Below are 26331 nucleotides of genomic sequence, written 5' to 3'. Positions count from 1 at the left end.
CGGTCTGTTCAGGTATTCTGTTCCTGCTGCCTCCAACATAAAGAAAACGGTGGATGCTTTATGCTTTTCTCCTAACCATCGAGAAACAAGCATTAGTACATGGTTGAGCAAACGACAGGTCATCCTGCAACTGGAGACGCACATTTTGGTTTTCTTTGTTAAACAACTGCTGCAGTTTGTTTATCATCAATAACAGATCAGATTTTAACATGTGAATTTTACAACATAAATGGTTCTGCCACACCACAGCTTCTTGTATTCTTTGAGCAGTGTTCTAAGTTTAAAGTCAGAGACAAGTCAGTAAATTGTCCACTTCACTGAGAAGATGCATCACTTAATTACGCTTTTACTGTCACCCCAGAGGAATCTGCCTACATTTCCAGCAGACTCTTTACCACTTTTAAATGATCTGCAACAAGCTCCAGAAGGCCCGTTTCCACACTGCTGCCTCCAAAAGTCACTCACATGTGGCTGTAAAATGTGAAATCCTATAAATCCTGCTTTAGAAGTAAACTGCATACTTATTTCCAGACCTGTCCTCTCTGTGATGTTTTAGTTCCCCGGAGTAACTACAAGAGTTCTGACAGTGAGTCCAGCTTTCTGTAGACAAAGTGCCGCTCATGCTGGTTTGATTAATCGGTGTCAGTGTGTGGGAGATTTCGGATTTTGACTTCACCGAAATGCCCTTCGAGTCTCCTGCTCTAACCAGACACTCTGACTCCAGTGTTATCTGGGGCTGCCTTCACTCCAGCTCTCCTCTGGTGCAGCAGCATTATATCCAAAGCTGTCCTCACTCGCTGAGCCGCCCAGCAGCTGTTTTGCTGGCCTCTTTCATGGGACAACTAATTCAACTCAACACGCAGCAAAAAGCATTTGCAGATATATAAAGTGCTTTCATGTAGACAGTGGTAATCCATTGAGCTGGCAGAATAATAACTGTATTATAGTTTTGAATGCAATGCTAAACTTATTGTGTGTGATTCTATTTTACGTTGAATAGTTTTCCCCAGAAAGGTTAAACTACATAATGAGCCTTTAACCTGCACATTATACAGGGGGCTATTTAGTATTATACTCCATTAATTTACTATCAGTCCACTGGAACACTGATGTAGTGGGCTGACAGCTAACATTGTAAACAAACTGAGAGAGAAAAGGAAAAATTAATGATTACTGCATTCACGACAGACCCTCAATGTTTGTGATGTGATTAGGAATTTCACATAAGGTATTTCCCAGCTATATTTTGGAAAGGGGGCCTCAGAAGGATCAAGGTTATGGACTCTGTAGCATGAGGAGTGGATTCTAATGGTCACCTTGAATGCATTTCTACTGTGGTAGCCTGGAAGCATTTGGCTTCTCTATTTTAATCTGACTTCTATTGTATGTCATGTACATTGTACAAGAACTATTACAACAGTGTTTATATTGTATACTTAAATGTAAAATGACAACAAAGTAGACTCTGAAGCCATCGCAGTGTTTGTTTTGTTGTCCTCATGAGAGGATTGTATTGGACTCTGTTGTTCCGGTCAGTTGTTGGCAGTACTGAGTAGTGGACTTGCTTTCTAAGTAAGTGTTTTCTGGTGTTGCTCACTGAGGAAGAGTAGAGGCTGCAGCAGAGAGGACAAGTGCACATCCTTTAGGATTTTGGCTGAAAATTTGTCCAACATCTCTAACACAAGTCACTGCACCGGCAACTGAGAGTGTCGAGGACGGTCGCCATTTTGAATTTACATTCAGAAAATGGCAAAAAAACAAGAAAATCTTCCACTCCAACAGCTGATAATACAAATGTAGTTTGTTCTGTTAGGACTGACTGTGTGCCCGCACAGCTTGGCATTCAGAGGTGAAGACCCTGTGGCTCCCTGACAGTCACTTGCTGTGGGCTACATGTATTGTACAGTTTTGTGTGGCCCTCTGCTGGTGACCCACTGAACTGCTCTGAACTAAAGAGGCACACTGTGGTATTTTCTTTAGATTCAGTCTTGTGAGTTGATTCCTCATTCATGTGGTGAGTCACGCAGCCAAATACAGCTGCTGACCCACTTAAAATAATGTAATGCTATTCAACCACAGCTTCATGAACTGACACATCAGCCCCAATGAACTGTATATAATTTACAGGGAGTGCAGAATTATTAGGCAAGTTGTATTTTTGAGGAATAATTTTATTATTGAACAACAACAACAACCATGTTCTCAATGAACCCAAAAAACTCATTAATATCAAAGCTGAATGTTTTTGGAAGTAGTTTTTAGTTTTTAGTTTTAGCTATTTTAGGGGGATATCTGTGTGTGCAGGTGACTATTACTGTGCATAATTATTAGGCAACTTAACAAAAAACCATTCTATCTCCCTCGGGAATTTTCTGCCGTTTACATCTGCGCTGTTTACATTCCACCAGATGCTAATGCTAAGCTAGCGTTAGCACAATTGAGCAGCAGCATCAATAACAGCCTGGTAGCACACCCGGACAGTGTCTTTATTGCGGCTGGGGATTTTAACCACGCGGACCTGAAATCTGTACTTCACAATTTCCACCGTAATGTGAAGTGTGCTACCAGAGGAGATAGAACGTTGGACCAGGTGTACACCAACATGGCGAATGCGTACAGAGCCCAGGCTTATCCCCACCTGGGTCTGTCAGACCATCTCTCCCTTCTGCTACACCCAATATACACACAAAAGATCAAGAGCACTGGGATTACAACCAAAACCGTGAGAACATGGCCGCAGGATGCTATTCCGATGCTTCAGGACTGTTTCCACTGCACAGACTGGGATGTATTCAAGGTGCAGGACACTGACAATCGTGTCGCATTGGACAGTTACACCTCCACTGTCTTGGACTACATCTGTTTCTGTGTGGACAATGTAACAACTTGGAAACGATTCCGTGTGTTCCCTAATAATCCACCCTGGATGACACACGGAGTTCAACAACTTATTCGAACAAGGAACAACGCTTTCAAATCCGGGGACCAGGAGGCATACAGTGCTGCCAGGGCCAACCTGAGAAGAGGCATCAAGACTGCCAAGCAGCAGCACAGGAGGCGTATCGAGGCCAGGTTTGAGAACAACACAAACCCAAGGCAGGTCTGGGAGGGCATCAGGGCTATCACGGACTACAAAAGACGAACACCATCACCCTCAGCCGACAGTTCTACTCTGGCTGAGGATCTAAATCTCTTTTATGCCCGTTTTGACAGGGAGAACACCGACCCTGTCCTGTCCCCTCTCCCCTCAACCGACCCTGCTCCGGTCCTGAGCACTCATGAGCTGAGGCGTGTGTTCCGGAGCATTAACACCAGGAAGGCGGCCGGGCCGGATGGAGTGCTGGGCCGGGTGCTAAAAGACTGTGCTGCGGACCTGGCGGACGTCTTCACCTCTATATATAACACCTCGTTGTCCTGTTCACTGGTACCATCATGTTTCAAGGCAGCAACCATCGTTCCCATCCCAAAACAGTCAAATGTCACATGTCTGAACGATTTCAGACCTGTGGCACTCACCCCCATTCCCGCCAAATGCCTGGAGAGACTGGTCATTAAACACATCAGAGCTGCTTTTCCACCATCCCTGGACTCGCACCAGTTTGCATACAGGAAGAACCGGTCAACCGAGGATGCGATCGCCACAGTGCTGCACACATTACTGAAGCACTTGGAACACAGGAACACCTATGCACGGCTCCTCTTTGTAGACTACAGCTCGGCTTTTAATACCATCCGGCCATACAAACTCCGTCCCAAACTCCACCAACTGGGACTTAACTCCTCTCTGTGCAACTGGATTGTGGACTTCCTCACTAACCGTAGACAGAGTGTCAGAGTGGGTAAGAACACCTCTTCCACCCTTGTGGTCAACACCGGTGCCCCTCAGGGGTGTGTTCTGAGCCCTCTGCTATACACTCTCTTCACTCATGACTGTATTTCCTCCTGCGCGTCCAATCTCATTGTTAAGTTTGCAGATGACACTACAGTGCTCGGACTTATATCCAACAATGATGAGACAAACTATAGGACAGAGGTGCAACAACTAGAGTCATGGTGCCACGACAATAACTTGGTCTTAAACACCAAAAAGACCAAGGAGATCATTGTAGATTTCCGGAAGAGGGGTCATAACAACCATCTGCCTCTCTTCATTGGCAGTGAGGCGGTGGAGAGGGTGAGCAGTTTTAAATTCTTGGGGGTAACTGTGACCGAGGACCTGTCCTGGGGCAACCATATCACCTCAGTTGTACGGAAGGCCCAACAGCGCCTCTACTACCTGAGGAGACTGCGGAGCGCACACATTCCCAGATCTCTGATGTTGAACTTCTACAACTGTGCCATCAGCAGCGTTCTGACGTATGGATTTCTAGTGTGGTTCCCCAGCTGCACCAAGGCCGATCAGCAAGCACTCCAGCGGGTGGTGAAGGAAGCTGGCAGAATTATTGGAACAAGTCTGCCAGAGATCAGTAATATCTTCCCCACTCGCTGTCTGAGGAGGGTGCACAGTATCCTGCGGGACCAACATCACCCTGCGCGCCACCTTTTCCATCTGCTGCCCTCAGGGAGAAGGTACAGGTCTATACAGGCCAGAACATCCAGACTGGCCAACAGCCTGTATCCACAGGCTGTGAGGCTCCTGAACTCTCTGCCCCCCTCTCACGGACAATAACCATATCCAACTTCTTAATAGCAATGAACTGGTCTGCATTGGTGCATCATATCTTTATTCTCTTCCCCCTCCTGCCCCCCCCCCCCCCCCTCTTTCTTAAATAGATAACTATCATATCTGATATCATATCTCACAGTACAATAATATTGAATGGGTTGCATTGTTGTATTTTGTCATGTTTCTCAGGTCTTTGTCTGAATTTCTACGAACATTATTGCTAAGGATTGTCTTATTGCATTGGAGTCACACTGGGTTAAATATGTACACTTGGGTTTTAAGGGGTATTTATTATTTTCTTCTTTTTTTTGGGTTGTATGGAAGCCCCAAACGCAATTTCATTGTTCTTGACAATGACAATAAATAAATAAATACTAAATACCTAAAACAAATATATACCCATTTCAATTATTTATTTTTACCAGTGAAACCAATATAACATCTCCACATTCACAAATATACATTTCTGACATTCAAAAACAAAACAAAAACAAATCAGCGACCAATATAGCCACCTTTCTTTGCAAGGACACTCAAAAGCCTGCCATCCATGGATTCTGTCAGTGTTTTGATCTGTTCACCATCAACATTGCGTGCAGCAGCAACCACAGCCTCCCAGACACTGTTCAGAGAGGTGTACTGTTTTCCCTCCTTGTAAATCTCACATTTGATGATGGACCACAGGTTCTCAATGGGGTTCAGATCAGGTGAACAAGGAGGCCATGTCATTAGTTTTTCTTCTTTTAGACCCTTTCTTGCCAGCCACGCTGTGGAGTACTTGGACGCGTGTGATGGAGCATTGTCCTGCATGAATCATGTTTTTCTTGAAGGATGCAGACTTCTTCCTGTACCACTGCTTGAAGAAGGTGTCTTCCAGAAACTGGCAGTAGGACTGGGAGTTGAGCTTGACTCCATCCTCAACCCGAAAAGGCCCCACAAGCTCATCTTTGATGATACCAGCCCAAACCAGTACTCCACCTCCACCTTGCTGGCGTCTGAGTCGGACTGGAGCTCTCTGCCCTTTACCAATCCAGCCACGGGCCCATCCATCTGGCCCATCAAGATTCACTCTCATTTCATCAGTCCATAAAACCTTAGAAAAACCAGTCTTGAGATATTTCTTGGCCCAGTCTTGACGTTTCAGCTTGTGTGTCTTGTTCAGTGGTGGTCGTCTTTCAGCCTTTCTTACCTTGGCCATGTCTCTGAGTATTGCACACCTTGTGCTTTTGGGCACTCCAGTGATGTTGCAGCTTTGAAATATGGCCAAACTGGTGGCAAGTGGCATCTTGGCAGCTGCACGCTTGACTTTTCTCAGTTCATGGGCAGTTATTTTGCGCCTTGGTTTTTCCACACGCTTCTTGTGACCCTGTTGATTATTTTGAATGAAACACTTGATTGTTCGATGATCACGCTTCAGAAGCTTTGCAATTTTGAGACTGCTGCATCCCTCTGCAAGATATCTCACTATTTTTGACTTTTCTGAGCCTGTCAAGTCCTTCTTTTGACCCATTTTGCCAAAGGAAAGGACGTTGCCTAATAATTATGCACACCTGATATAATGTGTTGATGTCATTAGACCACACCCCTTCTCATTACAGAGATGCACATCACCTAATATGCTTAATTGGTAGTAGGCTTTCGAGCCTATACAGCTTGGAGTAAGACAACATGCATGAAGAGGATGATGTGGACAAAATACTCATTTGCCTAATAATTCTGCACTCCCTGTACAGTTTCATGGATGCTGTATTTTAGCATTTTTTTTCCATCCTCTAGTCTTAGTCCAGGGATAGGGAACATTAGTCCTCGAGAGCCAGTGTCCTGCAGGTTTTAGATCTCACCCTGGGTCACCACACCTGAATCAAATGATTAGTTCATTACCAGACCTCTGGAGAACTTCAAGACATGTTGAGGAGCTAATTTAGCCATTTAAATGAGCTGTGTTGGATCAAGGACACATATAAAACCTGCAGGACACCGGCTCTCGAGGCCTGGAGTTGCCTACCCCTGTCTTAGTCTGTAGATATTCAGCCTCTGAGAGTAAAGAGAAATCCAGCATGCAAAGGGACGAAGCAAATATTTCTCTAACTCAGTCTTCAAAGGAAAATGGTTTATTCACTCAGCACATGATGAGCATCCTCAGCCAGTAGCTATCTGTCCTCCTCATGCTTTTCCTTCTCTGTCTCCTCTTCAGCCTAAAACCTCTTGATATAGAATTTATGAAAAGGCTCCATGATAAAGTCAATGTCATACCTCTCATCGCAAAGGCTGACACACTGACGCCTGAGGAGTGCCATCTTTTTAAAAAACAGGTATTTCTGCACATTTGTGTCACATTAAAGGTGCTAACTAAGGCATACTGAGAAACTGAGCTGTTGCATATGTGCCATCATCTTTACTTTCTACAAGCAGCACATACAGTGGCATGCATACATTTGGGCCTCCTTCCATTCAGTAATGTTAAACTAAGCAACATTGTGTATCGTACACCCAATACAAGTGAAGCTAATGTGATATCTTAGCTCTGTGTATGCAGATCTGTTGGTAACTGATCACTTTCTCTCTTCAGATTATGAAAGAGATTCAAGAGCACAAGATTAAAATATACGAGTTTCCAGATGTAGACGAGGATGAGGACAATAAGCTGGTCCGGAAGATCAAGGTAATGAAGGATGCAGTTCTTTTCAAGCTTGACTCAGGGTTTTCCGATTGATCTCCGCAGGGACAACCAAAGATCGGTGTGTCCTTTGTTCAAGGTCCACATATAGCTGCTGCTATCTCACTTATAAGGCTGATTGAATAACTGCTCATCAGATTTAAAGACAGACTGATGAACTTTGGTGACTGTCATGCACATAACTCCCTGACGCAGTCACTGTTGTCATGCATATATGAATATACAGAAAAGGTAAATAAGAAGTGAGATTTCTGGTACCGGATGCTTCCTGGTTTCCATTTGTCATCCAAAAACTGTTGTGTTTGAGCAGACTTTTGTTTCTAAGCGTCAAATGGTCCATGTGGAAAGCAAATCGACAAAAGAGTTTGCTAAAATGCAATTTTGACACCAACAGTTTGTCTGGAAACAGTTTGGCTTTATATTTGCATTATAAACCTTTGCCAGCAAGTCTGGAAACACTGACCATTGCCTCCAGACAAATTCTGACACATCAGCAGATGATAGCTAGCCGGTTCCTGCATTGGCTTTTAGATTTTCATTACAGTTTTGAGATACGCTAGCTGACTTTTGGGAAAACGTGTCAACAGAAAATGCATATTAATTATGTAAATGTTAGAAAATAGGTCCTTATGGTTTTGCTGATCATTTCTCCACTTTTGACTGATGACTTTGACAAAATGAGATGATATAATGATCACAGTGAAAAAGAATGAAAACTTGACAGAAGTATGAATGTGATGAAGGTGACCACTAAAGCTTCAGTGAGTGTTGATGCTTGCTGTTCGGCGGGAAACGCACCTGACTCGTTACAACAGTTAGATGTGAAGTCACACCAGCTTTAAAGCTAAATTTCACTTATATTCCTTTATGGCAAATTTATTCTCTTTATTTGTAGTAGGGCTGGGCGATATGGCCTAAAATCCATATCGCGATATAATTTGAAGCATGTGCGGTAACGATATATATCGCGATATATTCTTTGCTTCTGTATAACGTATTTTCCACACTATAAGGCACACTTAAAATCCTTTAATTTTCTCAAAAATCAAGAGTGTGCCTTATGTATGAATTCTGGTTGTGCTTACTGACCTCAAACCATTTTGGCGTGCAGAAATCTGTTTAAATAATGTTTTGATGGATTGTCACAGTATTACGGCTGCCGTAGTGAGGAACTTCGCGGAGTAATCTGGGTCCAAAACTCCGTCTGCTTCAGGTCCCAAAGTCAAACGAACACTAAGAGTTAAAAACGGTCTAAATTCTTTCACCTTTAATAAAATCATCAGCGTTGCTGCTTTAGCAGGTGTAACAATTAAGTTTAACATCCATGCATCCATGAAAAGAAGTTATTCAATTTAACGGAGTTAGAAGTTAACAGGAAGTTAGCTCGCTAGTTTCCACCTAAACATGACATGCCATGTTCTGATTGAGAGATTTTTGAAACTAATTCTAACTGCTACCACTTCCAACATAAATGAAGACAGAAAACTAAACAGCAGTGACGTTTGTAGGGTTACTGAAGTTGGACTACCTGGTGTATATAATGTTGTGCTACGTGATTGCTAGCGACACAGCTATGTTAGCATAACATTAGGACAGTGAAGCTAGAGGATGGAGGATGTTCAAAGAGAAGATATAAAACAAAGTTCTAAGCTAATCGACCTTAGTGTTCTCTTTTTTAAAAATAAGAATCGATAAGAGAATCAATAATGAATCGAATCGTTAAAAAGAATCGAAAATGGAATCTGAATCGTGAAAATCTTATCAATACCCATCCCTACCCGGCACATCGTTTTCAAACCCCCCACGGTCTTTTTGCTACTCGGGTTAAACAAACCCCAGCAGCTGTCTATTGTATTAAGACATACATGTACACTATTTTTATTAATAGAGATTTCGCTACTGAGGTTAAACATGATATATAAGTCACTTAGATCACTTCTAAATGTTAATGTTTGGTTTATTTCAGTGTTTTATTTGTTCCTGAGTAAATTGGTTTGGCTGTGATTAAAGTTAAGCTTCATAACATATTAATCACAGTTAAATTAAGAGGGGACGGCAGTAAAAACTCCGGACCTGTGACATCATCAAGTACGCTGGTGTTCCAATTGTACAAATCGCGAGTCCGTGCTCGCGTTCTCGGCAAGTCCGTACTCCCGTGCGGTCTCGGCAAGTCCGGTCTCGCCGAGAACGCAAGTACGTACTTGCCTACTTAGAATTGAGAAAGGGCCCTGAACTAAAACAATGCTCAACTTGTTTGTTCTCCAGGAAAAAATGCCGCTGGCAGTGGTTGGCAGCAATGTCGTTATTGAAGTGAACGGCAAGAAGGTCAGAGGTCGTCAGTACCCATGGGGTGTGGCAGAAGGTAGGTTGACTCGGATCCTGTGCTGGAAAGCAAGTTTTCATTCCGTAGCCAAACCGGAAATCTGTAAAATGACCTAGAAAACAAATGTAGGCCCTTGAAACCTTTTATGATTTGCAGCAATGACGATTATTTTCATCTCTCATCTGGTTTTAAGAGTTGCTGTATGTCACTGCACTTTGGTCAGACAATGACTGATGTGAGAAAGAAGGCTGGAGCATGGTGTTTGAAGGTTGATGGTGTTTGAGAGCGTCCAGCAATAACAGTGTTCTCTATTTTTGGAATGGATGAAGCATGATATTTCTGAGTGTGGAACACGGTGCATGTTCTCCACAACAACCCCCTGTACCCACTCAGTGTGTTAACTACCAGCTAACACAACGACTTGTCAAAATGTAAACAAGGAAATCTGTTCATAAATGATCAAATGCAACCCATAAAAGACAAAATATCACGTTGTGTAATGTGAAAATTTCTTAGAGAGGTCTTTCTTAAAAGCCTTTGCCTTTCTAAGAACTTTGCTAATCACTAAAGCTCTTGTTTCCACCTCCTGCAAACTATAAATAAAAGAATAGTACCTTTTGTGAGCTGAAAGGAACCCTGTGGCATTGATCAAACTGACACACAAACAAGATCCCTCCCAACCCAGTTAGAGTAGACTTGAGACCTAGTCAGGTTTGGGTCTTTTGTACCTGAGTATCAACTGGAATCTTCAAGACTCAGACTTAACCTCTAGGACCAACTTCATCCACTAAGTTGGGGGCCATTGAGTAGCCAAAACGCCTCCAATAAGATGAGACCTGTTTGTCAACAGCAGTATCAACTAGCTCTAATGAAGATTTTTCACCATTCATAGAAGACATTATATCATCAATTAACCTACCAATGGGAAGTGCCTGGGAGATCAGCAAAAAGTGTGTTCACTGCCAACCCTTGGACCTTGCTCAAACCACGGCTTTGCTTCATCAGACACAACAACAAGTCCACATATAGCCACATTCTGACCACACGTTGCTCTGGAGTCTAAGAACTTTTTCTACTTGTTTTTCCACCAGAGGAACCAGTTTGTTGTTTTTTTCCCCCAGTAGAGTCTAATTGTTCTTAGAGTTGTACTTTCCAAAACCCTAGGGATAAAACTGGGACTTTTATATTCTCTGTCATTGCAAACAACTCCTGTAGATTGAACGGCAATGAAGTCCAGGTCCTGTTAAGCATTTATGTAGAAGTGAAGGTTTGGGCTGTCTTTAATACATCAATTATAATTTGGTTTTGCAGGGTTTTAAACTCTGATTAATACATTGTTAATACAAGACTTTGTACACTACCCCCAGAACTGCATATACATGAAGTCACACATACTGCCAGGACTGTGTGAATGTACTTGAATCTGTTGGGATCCCAATTACATTTTGACAAGTAAAAGGTTATCTGGTTGGTTGTTTCTACATTCTTACCTTGTACACCTACCTCTCCTCCCTTCAGTACACACACAAAACCACAACTCCTTTTGCTAGTGTTAGACCCCATAGGGATTCTGGAAAAGGAGGAATAGGTGTAATTTGGGGTGTCACCGATAGCCGCAATGAACTCTTCTTGCTCTTACTGGCTTGTTCACTTTGATTTGTGTTCTGGAAGGTAATTTGCTGTACATATATCTTTCTCACTATATATATTTATATATAAAGTAATATACAGTTTTATTCTCTGTGGTTGACCGTTTATCAGTCTTTCACTATTTCATTCTTTTCTCTCTTTTTTTTCTTTTCTTTTTTTTTTTCTTTGTCTATTCTGTTCCATGACTGACAGAGGGCATTTTTGGTAAACAAAGCCATCTTTCACTTTATTTCAGCCTCATTTTTCTCCCCCACTCTTCCTTCCCTAAAGTATATCCCCTCCTCCCTCCTGCCAGTATCTGCCCATTCCTCCTTTCCTTCCACTTTTCTGTTGCTGTGCTCTCTCATCATTAGGCTGATGGTCAAACCAATTCTCTAATCAGACTTGGGCTTTCTTAATATCTTCCAAACACTCACCTTATTTTGAAAGCACAAAAAGAAATGTTGACAATTATTTTGAAACACCCACCAAACACATTCATGTGTTCCTGGTAGACTCTCGCCCCTACGCTCTTTGTTAATACTTAGTCTGAATTAGCCTCTAGAAAAAGCAACCTGGTTCTTGATAGAAACTTAGAGATACCCACTTAAAGAATCTGTAAGACATTCATATCAGACCCTACAGTGAGCCAGTTATATGAACTAACACATTTACAGTTTTAGGGTTTTTTGGTATTTGGAACCCCCCAAAAATCTGAGAACATTGTCGAGGAAAGAATTAAAACTAAATATCTCACTCACTCACTCACCTTATCATTCAACAGATCAGGAATGTTTCTAATGTTAACTTCAGGGCAGTGTAATGAAGGAGAAAGATGACACCAACAGTGCTTGTTTCACTCAAACATTTTGAGTGGGAAATCTACAAGAGGGTTATACAAGCACCTGCAATCTAGAATGTCCACTAGCAAAATAATGGCCAGCAAGCAGATTGCTTTAAACACAAAATAATTGAGACCGGGGGCATCAAATATAAGGCTTGGGGGCCAGAATCAGCCTGGCAAAGACTCCATTCCCACCAATTGGATGGCTTTGGAAAATGTAAAGAAAGACTTAAATGTTGGACGTATCTGCATTTTCACAAGTCTTGCACCTTTTTCTATTGATAACAGTCTCCCCAATGGCCACTAACAAAACACAGAAACTGGAGTTTCATTGGTCCGGTCAACAGAAGCCCAAAGTTGGCTGCATGTGGCCCACAATGTAAAATGATTTTGAAATTCTTGATCCAGACTGACTTAAGTCAGATGAGCAAGGCTACATAAGCCTTATTATGTCACTTTGAGTGTTCATAATCATGCTGTATGCTAGTTATTAACATGGGGCAAGAGGTCTAGTGATCTACCAGGGAGTTCCATGACTGATTATTTATGTTATCTGATCTCAGAATTTGAAATCCAACTTTAAAAATGGAACATAATTTAAATTAATTACTACTTAAATCATTGTGATATTTTTGACTATATATTGTATCCATTAATCAGTTGTTGTTGCCCCAACATAATTACTAAAATCTGGGAACAGTGTGACATTTAGCAAGTTAAGAAACACAAACGGTGAGATGATTGGGCTCATTTTGAAAAGATTATGCTTACCCAGGTTCTCTAAACCACTTTATTTGCAATCAGGCTCAAATAAGTATACCTGACTTTAAAATATGCTGAACCAAAGTCGGGTATGCACTATGAAGGCAAAAGATGACCTGCTTAAAGGCTGCACAACAAGGTCTTTGGTCGTGGCTCAGAAGTGATAGTCCTGCATTGTGCGATGTGATGGCCTTGGGCCCTTGGCCTAGCAAATCCGACAGTGTTTAATTTTTAAGATTGCCATATCGCAGTTTGGCTGCTGGCATAACCTATTTACATCCATAACAAAGAAGCATTAAATGAGATGCTAATTAGTAAGACTGTTGTGGGGAAAACATAACCAACCCAGACAGAACAGATGGAGCAACACGTGCAAAACCAAATGTCTGGGATGCCAACTTTAGTTGAGTTAGCAGACGTTTTCGGTTTTCTGCACCCTCCAGCCGTCGTGGCCTGGCAGCATGGGGCTGCAGTGCTTAGCACTGTCACTTCACAGCAAAAATGTCCTGGATTCAAATCCACCAGCTGGCTGAGGCCTTCCTGTATAGTTTGCATGTTCTCCTCATGCCTTAATGGGGTCTGTGTGAGTGCCTCAGCTTCCTCGCATAGTCCAGAGACAGCATAAATCACCTTTGGGTGTGACTTTAAGTATGAATGCTTGTCTGTCTCTGTGTATTAGCCTGCGACAGACTGGCAACTTCTCCAATATGTACCCCCTCTCTCACCCTATGAAATCTGAGATGGACTCCAGTCCAAGTGTAATCCTGAACTGGAAAAGTGGCGGAAAATGGATGAATGGCATCAAAGCCTATGATTTACTAGGTATTATAATTGTATAGGCTACATAATTGACACTCTAGTGAACCTAGGTCTGGTGGACCTATACTGCACAGTTTGGTTTGCAATAAACTTACAGATTTCTGAAATCTCAAACCCTGAGCCTTTAAAAAATGTGAAGATATGATTAAGGTCTGGTTCCAAATGAATTCTGAAACCAAGCAGACAAAGTCCAGGACTTTCTGCTGTGGTAAAGGTGTGAATTCTAAACCGAAACTATGGTTAAGTATTGGAGTCAGCTTCCTTGGAACTGTTAAGGTTATCTTATCGTCAATTAATGTCAGTGTAAATCGTGTGGTAACCAGCAATGGTAACACACAGATTCATTCCAAAGCAGCTTCAGCTCCATGCTAAGGACATTGTTCATTAAGTCAATGAAAAGCATTTTTAGGTTCAGTATAATGCCAACAGGGCATTTTTCTTTCTCCCTGTATGAGACAAGTTCTCATACAAGCTAAACGTTATATTGAAAACACTCTGCTAGAAGTAAATGTTAGAAACCACAGGTTTAAAGCTCATATGACTGACTGCTTGTGTTTCTTATGACACCAAGTTCCTTTTTTTAAAGATACTCATATGTTCCCAGATCCCACTCTACTCTAAATATTGACCAGTCTATTGGTCAAAGTAACCACAACCTACTTTATGATGCATTTAAAGATATTTCCTCTCAATTTCCTTTCAAATCTACCAGCAGATGTAAAGCTTTGTCCCAGGTCTGATGCTGTGAATAATCATGGAGAAAACTAGAGGCTGTTTGGTGCTGAAGCTCCAGCTGTAATCGAAACATCACTCTAACACTGTGGTTTCCGTCTTTGCTCCGATGGTGTCAAACAAACTGCTGAGTCTTCACCACAAGGTTCCTTTCACTAAGAGATGAAATGGCTGGTGTGGGCTGAGGATTGTCTGCAGGCCTTATTGTATCATCGGAACAAGGACTGGGAGCCACCATTATAACACATTGCTTATAGGTTCATGAGCAGATAATAGAGAGTTAGAAATTTGCAGAAGGGCATGTAGCAGCTTATTTAAGTCATTAAGGTAACATGTGGCTTGGTATCATGAACTCTCACTCATTAGCGTACTTGGAATTTTAATCTAAGGCTGTGAACGTGTTTGCACACACACTTAATGCATGTTGGAGATTAAAGGTTGTTTGCTCTTGTTTCATTAAGCCAATGCAGTTCATCATCATGGCCTAAATAAACACTCCAATTAGACAGAGCACTCAGGCTCAAAATACCTGATGCACTGTTAACATCCATCATATTCTGATTGACTAATAAAGAACAAAAATCACACGAATTATCATAAAAATCTACAATATGCATCAGGTGTTTTCTGCCATTCATCAATAATAAAACGAATCAATTGCAATTGTTTTATTTTTTTCCTATGACCTTTGATCCCACGTAGCTCCTCTACTTGTCCCCTCTCTGAGACTTTCGCCCCCAACTGGTCATGCAGAGAACTTCATATAACACCCTGCTCCTTCCAACCGCCACACTCCCTCTACAAGCCCTGCGCTCTTTAGCCAGTCAGCTTGGACACATGCAGGTTTTGGTGTTGATCAGGGCCAAATCTGGGCTGAATCTGGGCCAAAAAGCAGGCCTGTTATGGGCCAAGTGTGAGCCGTAAACCCAGCTGCTCCAGACCCAGATTTAGCCCCCTGCTGGGCGCAGACAGTAACTGAAAAACCGTACCCCTCCCCTCCGTCAGAGCTCCCTCCTCTAGAAGAGACAGGAGGTCAATGGCTGGCTTGGGAGGCCAAGAGGCGGGACTCCTTAAGTTTCATCAATGGTAAGGTGTCCTCCTTGTTCACTCCCCTGATGATGATTGACTGCGAAGTGGGGTGAAGGCGAGCCAATAAAGGAGCAGCACGTTTGATGAAGAGGAGGCTTGGAGATCTACCATATACATCTTCAGCAGCAGTTTATCTGCAGTTCTTTTCCAGAATCCCATCTGACCTCGTAACCTTGTCTTTTGTTGTTGAGCTGAAACTCACAGTCATCTAACTGTACCATGTCGAAATGACATCACTTATGTTTGCTGTTTTTGACCAGGAGCTGTAGTTTGTTCTAGCTGCGTGGTGTCTCTGGGTCCGTTTGTAAAAGGCTGTGGTCAGATAGGAGGCAGACTAAATGTGAAGATGCCTGTTCGTAGTGATGTACCCACAGAGAGTTAACACTAAATCCTGCATATTTGGCGTCTTTCAGATTATTTCTTTGGTTTGCAGGATTACTCTTGCAGTTCGCTCTCATAGCCCATCTCACTTCCAGCCGCAGCAGCAGAGATGAAGCTTTGAGTGCTGATGATTTGCTAATCACTTAGATGTAAGACTTTAGGGTTAAACAGAGTGTCTGTGTCTCAGATAAAGCCCACTACAGGTCCCAGGATGGTGGGCTCATAACGTTCAGAGGTTTCTCCACACTTTCCATCCTCCGTGCTTGCCGTCTTCAGTACGGAGCAGAAAGGGACAAAGTAGCAGTCAGTACGAGGCGGTAGCACCTACCCACTGCTAGGTAGTTAATAGTGGGAAAAAATGTAAAAGCAAAATTTTCAGGCATTAAATTTGCAATACAGAGTATGTGATGTGGAAGTATCTGTAGTTGGAGCATCTACATCCTATGTGATCATGGCCTGATATCTTCCCACCCTTTGTTTTTTGTTTTGTTTTGTTTTTTTAAATCAGTCTGCCACTTCTACTGATACTTTACCACACCTTTATTTCTCCCCCTTTTAAACCGAGTACGCCTGAAAAATGCCTCGCTGTCCGTGTACCCCTCCCTTTGTAACCGCTGGGTGAATGAACTTTACAACATGTTGCATCTGTTTGTGTGTATTTGTATTAATAGTTTTAATCTTTTTTTCACTGTATCACTGTACTGAATATGTTTGATATAATAACACACTTAATTTGATGACATTCTGCTGGGACTGCTTCTGTATCATCATATCAGGGTGACAGCTGATTACTCAGTTACTCAGCAGTTAGACAGCCATGGAGTGTAAAAATATGTAGATAATGATGCTTGAGATTCATTTCTAGCTTAAGACATAGTGATAATTACTGTGATTGTTACAGTGAGAACTCTTCATTTGTAATGGTTCTGATCTTTGTCTCTCTCTCCCTCTGTTTTCCTCTCACTTCCTGTGTGTTTCAGTCGAGAATGGGGAACACTGCGACTTCACTGTGCTGCGCAACATGCTGATCAGGTGCACAATTTACTCCCCAGATTCACTTTGACAAATGCAATGTTATATAGAGTTTGTAAGATCCACAGTGGCCACTAGAAGCCAGAATTATCCTCTGACTCTACTTTAGACTGGATATAGACTGGATCAGCTGTGTGGATGTAGCAACTGTTTAAATATCTTTCTGCAGCTCCTCCTGGTGTGTGAATGAAGAGATCTGCAGTTTGTGTAAATTTGAAACTTATTCGGTGATCTAATTTTTCATTACACCTTAACCAGAGTATGTACATGTCAAATTTAAAGCCATTTAAAATAAAAAATAAAAAGTTTTTTACAGCCAGGTGCTGGTACTCAAATGCACTTAATTAAGTCATCAGCAAGTGTGAGCACCTCTATAAAAGCAGAAGTTTTGGTAGGTTGCTGGTCTTGAGAATTCGTGTGTACTGAATAATGCCACAGTCTTCTCGCGAGTCGACGTCCCAGCAAATTCAGCCCAAGCTCAGACTGTGCAATACTCAGAGAAACTAGAGAAACAGGAGTGCTATCTCAATATACAGGCCTCAGAAAGTTAAACATTAAAGTTCATTACAGTACAATTGGGGAAAAGACCGAACAAGTACGATTTGTGTCTAAGGGTTGTCAGGAGACAACCTTTTTGCTCTAGAAAGAGCGTGGCAGTACGGCTTAGACTTCTGTATAATTCACAGCGACACCTTTAGCAAAAACCAAACGGTGTGTCGGCCCAAACGCCTCATACAACCGTCAGCACGGTGGTGGAGGGCTGATGATTTGGGCTTCATCAAGTTGTCGATGATTTGTATACCAAAGTGTTCCAGAGTCTGCCTGACAGCTGAAGCTTGGCCTAAATTGAGTCATATATCAGGAAATGATCCCAAGTACAGCAGCAAATCTACAACAGAATGCTATAGTGGTTCAAAGCACAGGATGATATAGTCCTGTGAAAAAGTTTTTTCAGTTTGATCTCTTTATATTTAAGACGTCTCTTCTTCTTTTCTCCCCCTTCCATAGGACCCATATGCAGGATCTGAAGGACGTCACCAACAATGTCCACTACGAGAACTACCGCAGTAAGAAACTTGCTGCTGTCACGTGTAATGGTGTGGACACCTCCAAGACCAAGGGACAGCTCACCAAGTAAGGCCCAGCCAGAAATAGACCATCAGTCTGTAAGGGCCAGTGTTGGGACTAACGCTTTATTAAGTAACGCGTTACAGTAACTACGTTATTATTGTGGTAACGAGCACGGTAACTAGTTATTATGCCAAAATCAGGAACACGTTGTTACTGGGATTTAGATTGGTGGCTATCGCAGAGCTTCCACAGATTCAGTAACATTAGCAAGTGGAGGAGAGACCCGAGTGTCAGGTGAACTGAACTTCAGGTAAAAAGTTATGACCTGCAGTCTATATGGGTCAGATATAGGTGGAGTTTATTTTCGTTATGCTGACTTTTTCGTACTGCGTACTAGCTACCATGACGGAGTTTCTATACAGCTGTTCATCAGAGCTGAACAGGTGATTGAGAAACAGGTTTACCTTTTAGGTGACATGAATGAGTTGAAGGGAAGTTATGAACTGTTTCTGAGAGACAAATAACACCAGGATCCTTTTTTATGTAGCTGACAGCTGGTAACTGTGCAGGGGCGGGTCTAGCAAAGTGTTGCCAGGGGGGCATGTAGGGCATTAACAGGGAGAGGGGGGCACAAAGAAATACTTTTCTTTCTTATTCTCATTTAAAATATCTAGCTTTTAAAAAATAATTATCTGAGTCTTACAACAAATGATTGATAGATTGATACATATATACCATCAGAACAGTGTACATCACTGTCACAACAGCGTTTATTTTCATTCAAAGGCTTTATGATTTTTACTCTAGTCAAAATGCCCGGGCCGATTTTCTGTCCCAGTCCAGCCCTGTATGCAGCTCATCTGCAGTCTGGTGTTACCTACATCTTCCTATTCAGAAGGCAGAATTTCCAAGTTCTGAGTACAATCAAAAACACAGCAACTGCAGTTTTTGTGTTAGATGTAAAAGGCGCACATGACGCTGTGACTTAGGCTAGAATCATGGTGGCGGTCCAGGCGTGGGATTTGCCTCGTGGAAATATGCACATTATCTTTTCCTTGCTATTGGTAGGTGGCACAGTGCACTTGTGGCAAGTAAGCAAGCTAGAAGACTGGCAAAGTTATGGAAGCAACACATTAACAAGAGAATTCTGAGTAAAACCAAAGTTACTTTCCCTAGTAACTAGTTACTTTGAAAGTAACGAGTAACTTGAATTAACTGAGTTACTTTTGATAGAAGTAACTAGTAATGTAACTAAGTTACTAATTTAAAGTAACTTACCCAACACTGGTAAGGGCACAGAGCAAACTGCTACAGATGTGGAAGCAGCTGTTGTCACAGTAATTCTGTATATGATAGGAACAGAAAGAAAGTATATCTTTACCTTTTATCATTATTACTCCAGCATAAAAAGAGTCTCAGGCTAACAACTCAAGAGAAACTAAATTGGCTTCATTTGTCTTTGCTCTTTGTTTCATAAAAATTCATTAGTCATGCACAGAAGTGCAGCAGCTTCTCTGCGAGTGGAGGAGTTTACCGCTCTAAGGGCTGAGGAACAACATTAAACAACATCAAGCCTCTAACCTCTTTCTGTTTCTGCAGGAGTCCCCTGGCTCAGATGGAGGAGGAGCGCAGGGAGCATGTGATGAAAATGAAGAAGATGGAGGCAGAAATGGAACAGGTGTTTGAGATGAAGGTTAAGGAGAAGAAGCAGAAACTGAAGGACTCAGAGGCTGAGGTTAGTTTGAGAAACCATGTACACATAACTACATAATTGTAATATTATTATTATTATTATTATTATTATTATTATTATTATTATTATTATTATTATTACTTGTATTCTTAAAACTTTCTAGTAGGTTTATATTTTTATTTATAACATGACCAATTAGCATTCTTGATTGCGATTAGCTGACCGTTGTAAATTGTTATTACCGGGGTGTTTACTACACTAGTGCTGAGAGCTCAGTGCTCTGCAGCTCACTTGGATCTTTTACTTGAGCCTCCTGTGACAGCTGTGATCGACTCTTTCCATCCTGGAGCTTTAGAAGCTACCGTCGCTCATTTTCCTTTCCCGTCTCTGTCAAATGTTTCGACCTTCAGCTGGAGCGACGCCACGAACAGATGAAGAGGAACCTGGAGGCGCAGTACAAAGAGCTGGAGGAGAAGAGGCGAGTGTTTGAGGAGGAGAAGGCCAACTGGGAGGCTCAGCAGAGAATCCTCGAGCAGCAGAAGCTGGACGCATCCAAGTGAGTAACACTCACATCTGACCCGACACTGTCACCGAAGGTTAACGCTCTGAGCCACGTCTTTTTAGTCCAGCGATCACAGATCATGTGTTCTGGTCTTGCAACATTACAGATTGTGTATTTGATTATTGAACCACACTTGAAATCTTGCTTATTTAATTTATGGATTCTTACTTGAAAAAAGCAGCACTTGAACTTTAAAGCTCAAGTTTTTTAGTTCAGTGTTATATAAAAGTATTGAGGCTTTTAATTTTTTTTAATGCTGGACACAGACAAATTCATTAGAACAAATGTGGAGTTAGTTTTACTAGTTTTAGGCCTCTTCATTATTCAGACATTTAAAATAAAAATCAAACAAAATGGAAAATGGAGAGAAATAATAATTAAATATGGCATATCCACATTTCACTAATAAAGTCTGAAGCTTGCGTTTTTGTTTCTGTTGACTTGATCTCGTGTTCTCATTCTCTGCTCACAGGACGATGGAGAAGAACAAGAAGAAAGGAAAGATCTTCTGAAGAGAGACGCGACTGCTCGCTCCAAACTTGTTTCCTTTGATCCTGTCTGAAGTTCACATTGTAACGTGGTCCTCAGAACACACAACAGAACATAACACATGGCATAACAACTCTCTGTGGAAGCCATTTACACACACACATATATATGTACACACACACACACACACACACACACACACACACAAAACAGCTCACACGCTCGTCTCTCTGCAGGGTTTTACTGTATCTCTTTAAACCTGTCTGTTTCCATGGGGAATGCATGTGTTTGTGAAATTCTATTTTCCTATATTTCCTGACAAGGAGAAGTTTGAGTTCCTCTGAGTTTTCAGTGCGGCGTTAACACATGGCAGGGACCATGCATAGCCATCGTTCACAAGTAGTAGTTGTATGTTCGCTAAGTATTCATAGATCTGCAGATATACCAACTCTTTCTTTTACTGTTCTAAAGATTTAACAGGCGTGTGCACACTAAAGCTGTGAGGAGAAGGTAAAGTGTACGTGAGGGAAGGCAACTGAATGATTCTGGGTCTGAGGAGAGAAGTCAGGTGGAGCGGAGGCCCGGTCTCACCGCAAACTGCCAAAAACTAAACTGGTCACGCTAGCATAGCGTTCAAGCTAACATGCTTGACTGCCTGAAAACGTCCCGGCAGCATTTTACTGAAATACTGGCTCGTTCCCGTGTGCCGTTCAATAAAGACAGTGTGAAGGTGAACTGTGATCGTTAGGTACCTGTTAACATTAGTAGCTGTTTGAAATGGAGCGTGATCACAACACATCTCCCATCACTAAATACATGTTTTAAATAATATTTTAGTAAAAGTGCTTCTCAGACTTTTCTCATTAGCAAATTCAGCCCTGCAATAAAATTACTTTGTCCAATTAAAAAAAATCTTAGAATAAAAGTGTAGTTTTTTAGCTTTTAAGTAAAAATAAAACGATGCAGAGTTGGTTTACATTCCAGAGCTCGTTCACGTGTTAGCAATTACATGTTTTAAGTTAAAGAACTTTATCTCGTCAGACACACAAAACAAGCAAAACACATTTTTAACATGAGCAAATGCATCTGAGTAATATAGAAATTACAAATTAAAACGAATCTATTAAAATTTGCCTCCTGTACTTTGAATAGCTTTATTAGTAAATACACTTTTCTCCTGTTCCAAATGCATCTTTTAATACTTCTTGTTTTCTTTTAAGTCACCCAAAAAAAGTCATTTTGAGGTCATTTAGCAGTGTTATTATATATTCAGTGATCTACAAACATAAAGGCCGCTCTCCTTTGTGACAGAAAACTTAAATATCTGTTAACAGCTTCCTAGCAAAAACTACTCTCTATTTTGGACTCTGTACCTTCAAAATTTTAGTGTCCAGGTACAAATACAGAGATTTATTTTGAAAGATTTGCCAGATTTGTGGCTGTCGGTGGACCGGGCCTTCAGATTGGATCGTGCTGCAGGAGTTTCTTTACTAAATGTTTTGTCTGAGGACGTGTTCGGATCTAAAGCTTGCAGTCTGGAGGGGAGGAAGTCATGTGTGTCACAGCAGCCAAGATATCGTCATTGCAGTGTGTGTGTTAACTATTTTTGAATAAACGACAATATGCAAAAAGCCTGATCGGTGTCTGAAAACTTTACAGGTTACAGTGCTAATAAAGATGTTTTATATTGTAACGTGAGTGATGGATGTTGTCTTAGACCCGAAACCCTGATGTTCACGATTCTGTGACATTTTTCCTTTTGGGTCCAACCACCAAAGGGACGACTCATCAGAAAGCTGAAATCTTCCTTTCACCTTCCTTTTACGAAGACGTTTGCCAAAAACAGCCAAAACTTTGTGTTTGGCTTTATTTTAGATTATTATATATGTATATGTTCCAAACAGCTTGTGCACGCAACAAAACGCCAGCCCTCTGTTAAACAGGTTATATAGATGACATGTTCAGGAGCTTTCCCAGAGTTGTCATGTTTTATTTTCATATGACGATTATATTAATACTCTATATACGGTTGAAGAAAGACTCTTTAATTCCCTTGTAGTTTTCTTAAATGTTTTAGTGTGGCTAGGCGTGGTTTGCAGTGCCGTGCAGGGAGGGTGGACACCTGCACGGCATCCGCAGTCATTCCCCGTCCACTTAAAATCTGTACTGGTTCCTGTGATTGGGGTTCTTGGTATGTTGATCTGGCAGCAGGAGAGCTGCAGCTGTGTCTTTGTAACAGCAACCATGCGTTTGAGAAGTAATAAAATAAAGTATGCTGCAAAGCATGTTCATGTCGTCGGTATTGCCGTGGTCATCTACATTTAGATTACCGTATTTTTCGCACTATAAGGCACACTTAAAATCCTTTAATGTTTAATTTTTATCAAAAATCAACAATGCACCTTATAATCCGGTGAATTCTGGTTGTGCTCACTGACCTCGAGCTGATTTTATGTGGTAGACGGCGCTCAAATATCTGTCAAAATATGTTTTAGTACGACTTTGGTAAGCTAGGAACCCGCACCTTTAATGGATTGTCAGAGCATTACAGCTACCATAGTCAGGAGCCTCACGGAGTAATCTGGGTCCTAAACTCCGTCCGCTTCAGGTCCCAAAGTCAAACGAACACTGCGAGATCACTGAGAGTTAAAACAGCCTAAATTATTTCATCTTTAATTAATTAATGATCAGCGTTGTTGCTTTACCACGTGTAACAATTAAGTTTAACATTAAGTTTGGACTAGCTAGTATATAATGATGTGCTACGTGATTGCTAGTGACACAGCTATGTTAGCGTAACATAAACAGTGAAGCTGGAGGATGAACGTTAACTTTTTTCCACTCGATAAGTTAACTTGAGGGTTCCCGATGGTTAGGAATAAATGCAATGGCATGGCAGGATGCTGTAAACAGACCAAACTTCAGTCAGGAGAAGAAGCGCCTTATAATCCGGTGCGCCTTACCGTTCGTCGACAGTTCACCTTTTGGTCCGAAAAATATGGTAGTTTCTCCAACTGCATTTAGAGCAAAAGGGACGAAGCTTATACTTAAGCATATTTCATATTACCATATTGATTTGTTTATGATGGTAATGCTTATATATTGTGTACATACTGGAGGCTGCTCGGTGGCTGTTTTTTCCTCTTTGTTTGTATTTGGTTATTCTTTTTTATATATAAATATATGTCTGGAATGAACCACAATTTGTACTTAGAACAGAACTTGGAGCGTAAAACTCGCCCTAGAAACATTTCCATACATCTATATGATCGCATATAAACTGTTTGCATCTTTGCCAATGAGCGCGCCTTCTCAGGGCCCTTCTGTTGAATTCTCTGGTCCTACAAGTTCAAGAAAGTGATGGAATTTTACTTTGAAATGCTTGGGAACGACTCACCCATCCAATAACAACATGTTAGATACTTTTTTCTTCTTATGTTTTGTAATATTTTCTTTATATATATTTACATATACAAACAGTTTTCTGCTTCTCCTCTTTGTTTCCTCATGTGTTCTGTCTCTAACTGTACATGGTTAAAATTAAAGTTGAAAAAGTTATGCTAGAACTCTAATCGTGTGTATGGATTTCTTTTGAAGTATTAATCATAGAGGACCAGTATGTCCCAATACTTTTGTCCATAATAACTAAAGGCAGCCCCTCCCCCCAGCACTGAATAGATAAACAGAAGAGAACGAATGGATGGATTACTACTGAAATTTTTCATTCAACATTATACCCAAGTTATCAAACTGATATTATGATTGTAAACTCAAAAAATGAAATTGGTGCAAAAAATAAAATAAATATCCTGACTTCATTCACATATTTTTCTGTTAATAGAGGAGTTACAGCTTCACTGTGGAGGATAACACATTACTGTGGCAAACAGTGCAGGCTTGGCCAACTCCAGGCTTCAATGGCCAGTGTCCTGCAGGTTTTAAATTTCACCCTGGGTCAGCGCACCTGAACCAAATGATTAGTTCATTAGCAGGCCTCTGGAGAACTTCAAGACATGTTGAGAAGGTAATTTACCCATTTAAATCAGCTGTTTTGGATCAAGGACACATCTAAAACCTGCAGGATACCGGCCCTTCAGGCCTGGGTTTGGACACCACTGCATTAGTTTTTGTATTAAAGAGGCAGTAAAGGAGGAATAGGATGTGCTGAAACGGGGGGGGCCGAAGAAAAACCATCTCATTGAGAACTGTCAGATCGGCCCACAATAAATCATGTAGGCATGCAGACTGCTGGTACCACTGATCCATTTATTAAACAGTTGGGTTTACCTGTCTGTATCTCAGAGACAAACAGGTCCCTGGCTGCTCCAGGCTGCATGCCAAAGTTTCCTCGGGAAATATGCTGAACTCACAGTTGCTCTCTGAGTGTGTTCATCGGTCTGAATGTTAGACGTGCCCACATTTGTGACAGGAAACCTAAAATCTGTTTACACCTTATAGCATGAGCTACTTTTTCCATTTTGGATTTCAAACCTTCAGAGTTAAAGTGTCCAGACAGCTTTCTGCTGCTCATTGCTACAAATTCACTGATAAAAATTCTGAATTGAAAAATTTCCAGACTTGTTTCTTTTTCATATTATAATGATTGTATTAATAATGCTCTATGTACACCTGAAGAAAGACTCTTTAATTCCCTTGTAGTTTTCTTAAATGTTTTAGTTTTTCAGACTGCATTTATAGCAAAGGACACAAAGCTTACGTCTTCATCATATGGCATACTACCTGTATGGATTTGTTTATGATGGTAATCCATATATATTGTGTACATACTGGAGGCTGCTCAGTGACCCGTGGTTAATATTACAGTTGAAAAGTTGTGCTATAAGTCCCAATGTGTGCACTTCTTTTTATACAGTCAGAAAACACATGATATTTTAATAAGTCAAATATTTGCAGCATTTCTGGATGATTTCAGAGTTTTATAGAGCAATAAAAACAAACAGTAAAGCTGCAATCACTTATCAATGACAAGAAAATAAATTGTTTAAAATTTTAATTTCTATTTAAATGTTTGTGTGATGAGTAATCACTATACTTTAGATTGTCTGTGTGTTTTACAGCACACATCCTGTCATTTCAAGCAGATCTAACAAAAACTTGTCAGTTTGTCTTGATGTTCTTCAGTCACTGTTGGTCCTTTATTATTACTTAACTTTGATTCATGGTGACTCCCCTCTGTGTTAAGAGAGCTGGGACGCCCAGTTGGCTTTTTAAGGGACAGGGGGAATGTACTCTCTCTCTTGTTTCACAAATTGTTCCATTGCCCACTCTGCAGTCTGTTTCACACAGAAAAGCCCTCTGGGTGTCTTGATCCTGTAGAAAAATCAGTATCATTATTTTGCTCTTATTTTTACAGATTTTACTGTTAATAAAAGAGTTACACCTTCAGTGTGGACGATCATAAATGACTTACTTGGCAAACATTAGTGATTGTATCAAAGAGACAGTGAAAGACAAACTTACACAAATGCTGGTGTGGGGCATTGTCTGTGAGTTTTCACGATGGAGACGATGTTCGCCTTTGGGATCCGTTTGTCAAAGAAG

At 41.2% G+C, this 26331-nt stretch overlaps 1 protein-coding gene across 2 annotated transcripts in view; it reads left to right on the top strand.

Annotated features, from left to right (window-relative positions):
* LOC101477230 (septin-7) overlaps positions 1–24341 on the top strand; it is a 70237-nt gene extending 45896 nt beyond the window's left edge. For both annotated transcript variants that reach the window (XM_004566135.5, XM_004566134.5), the window contains exons 6-13: positions 6861–6978; positions 7236–7328; positions 9609–9705; positions 16903–16954; positions 17963–18088; positions 19625–19760; positions 20129–20274; positions 20753–24341. In XM_004566135.5, the coding sequence (XP_004566192.1) occupies positions 6861–6978; positions 7236–7328; positions 9609–9705; positions 16903–16954; positions 17963–18088; positions 19625–19760; positions 20129–20274; positions 20753–20792 (808 nt within the window). In that variant the 3' untranslated portion in view covers positions 20793–24341. The remainder of the gene's footprint in view (positions 1–6860; positions 6979–7235; positions 7329–9608; positions 9706–16902; positions 16955–17962; positions 18089–19624; positions 19761–20128; positions 20275–20752) is intronic.
* Positions 24342–26331: the final 1990 nt, after the last annotated feature.

Source organism: Maylandia zebra, linkage group LG7 (genome assembly GCF_041146795.1).
Source record: "Maylandia zebra isolate NMK-2024a linkage group LG7, Mzebra_GT3a, whole genome shotgun sequence".
Lineage (NCBI taxonomy): Eukaryota > Metazoa > Chordata > Actinopteri > Cichliformes > Cichlidae > Maylandia > Maylandia zebra.
Note: the sequence above shows the minus strand (reverse complement) of the source record. Positions and strands in the feature narration are given on the sequence as shown.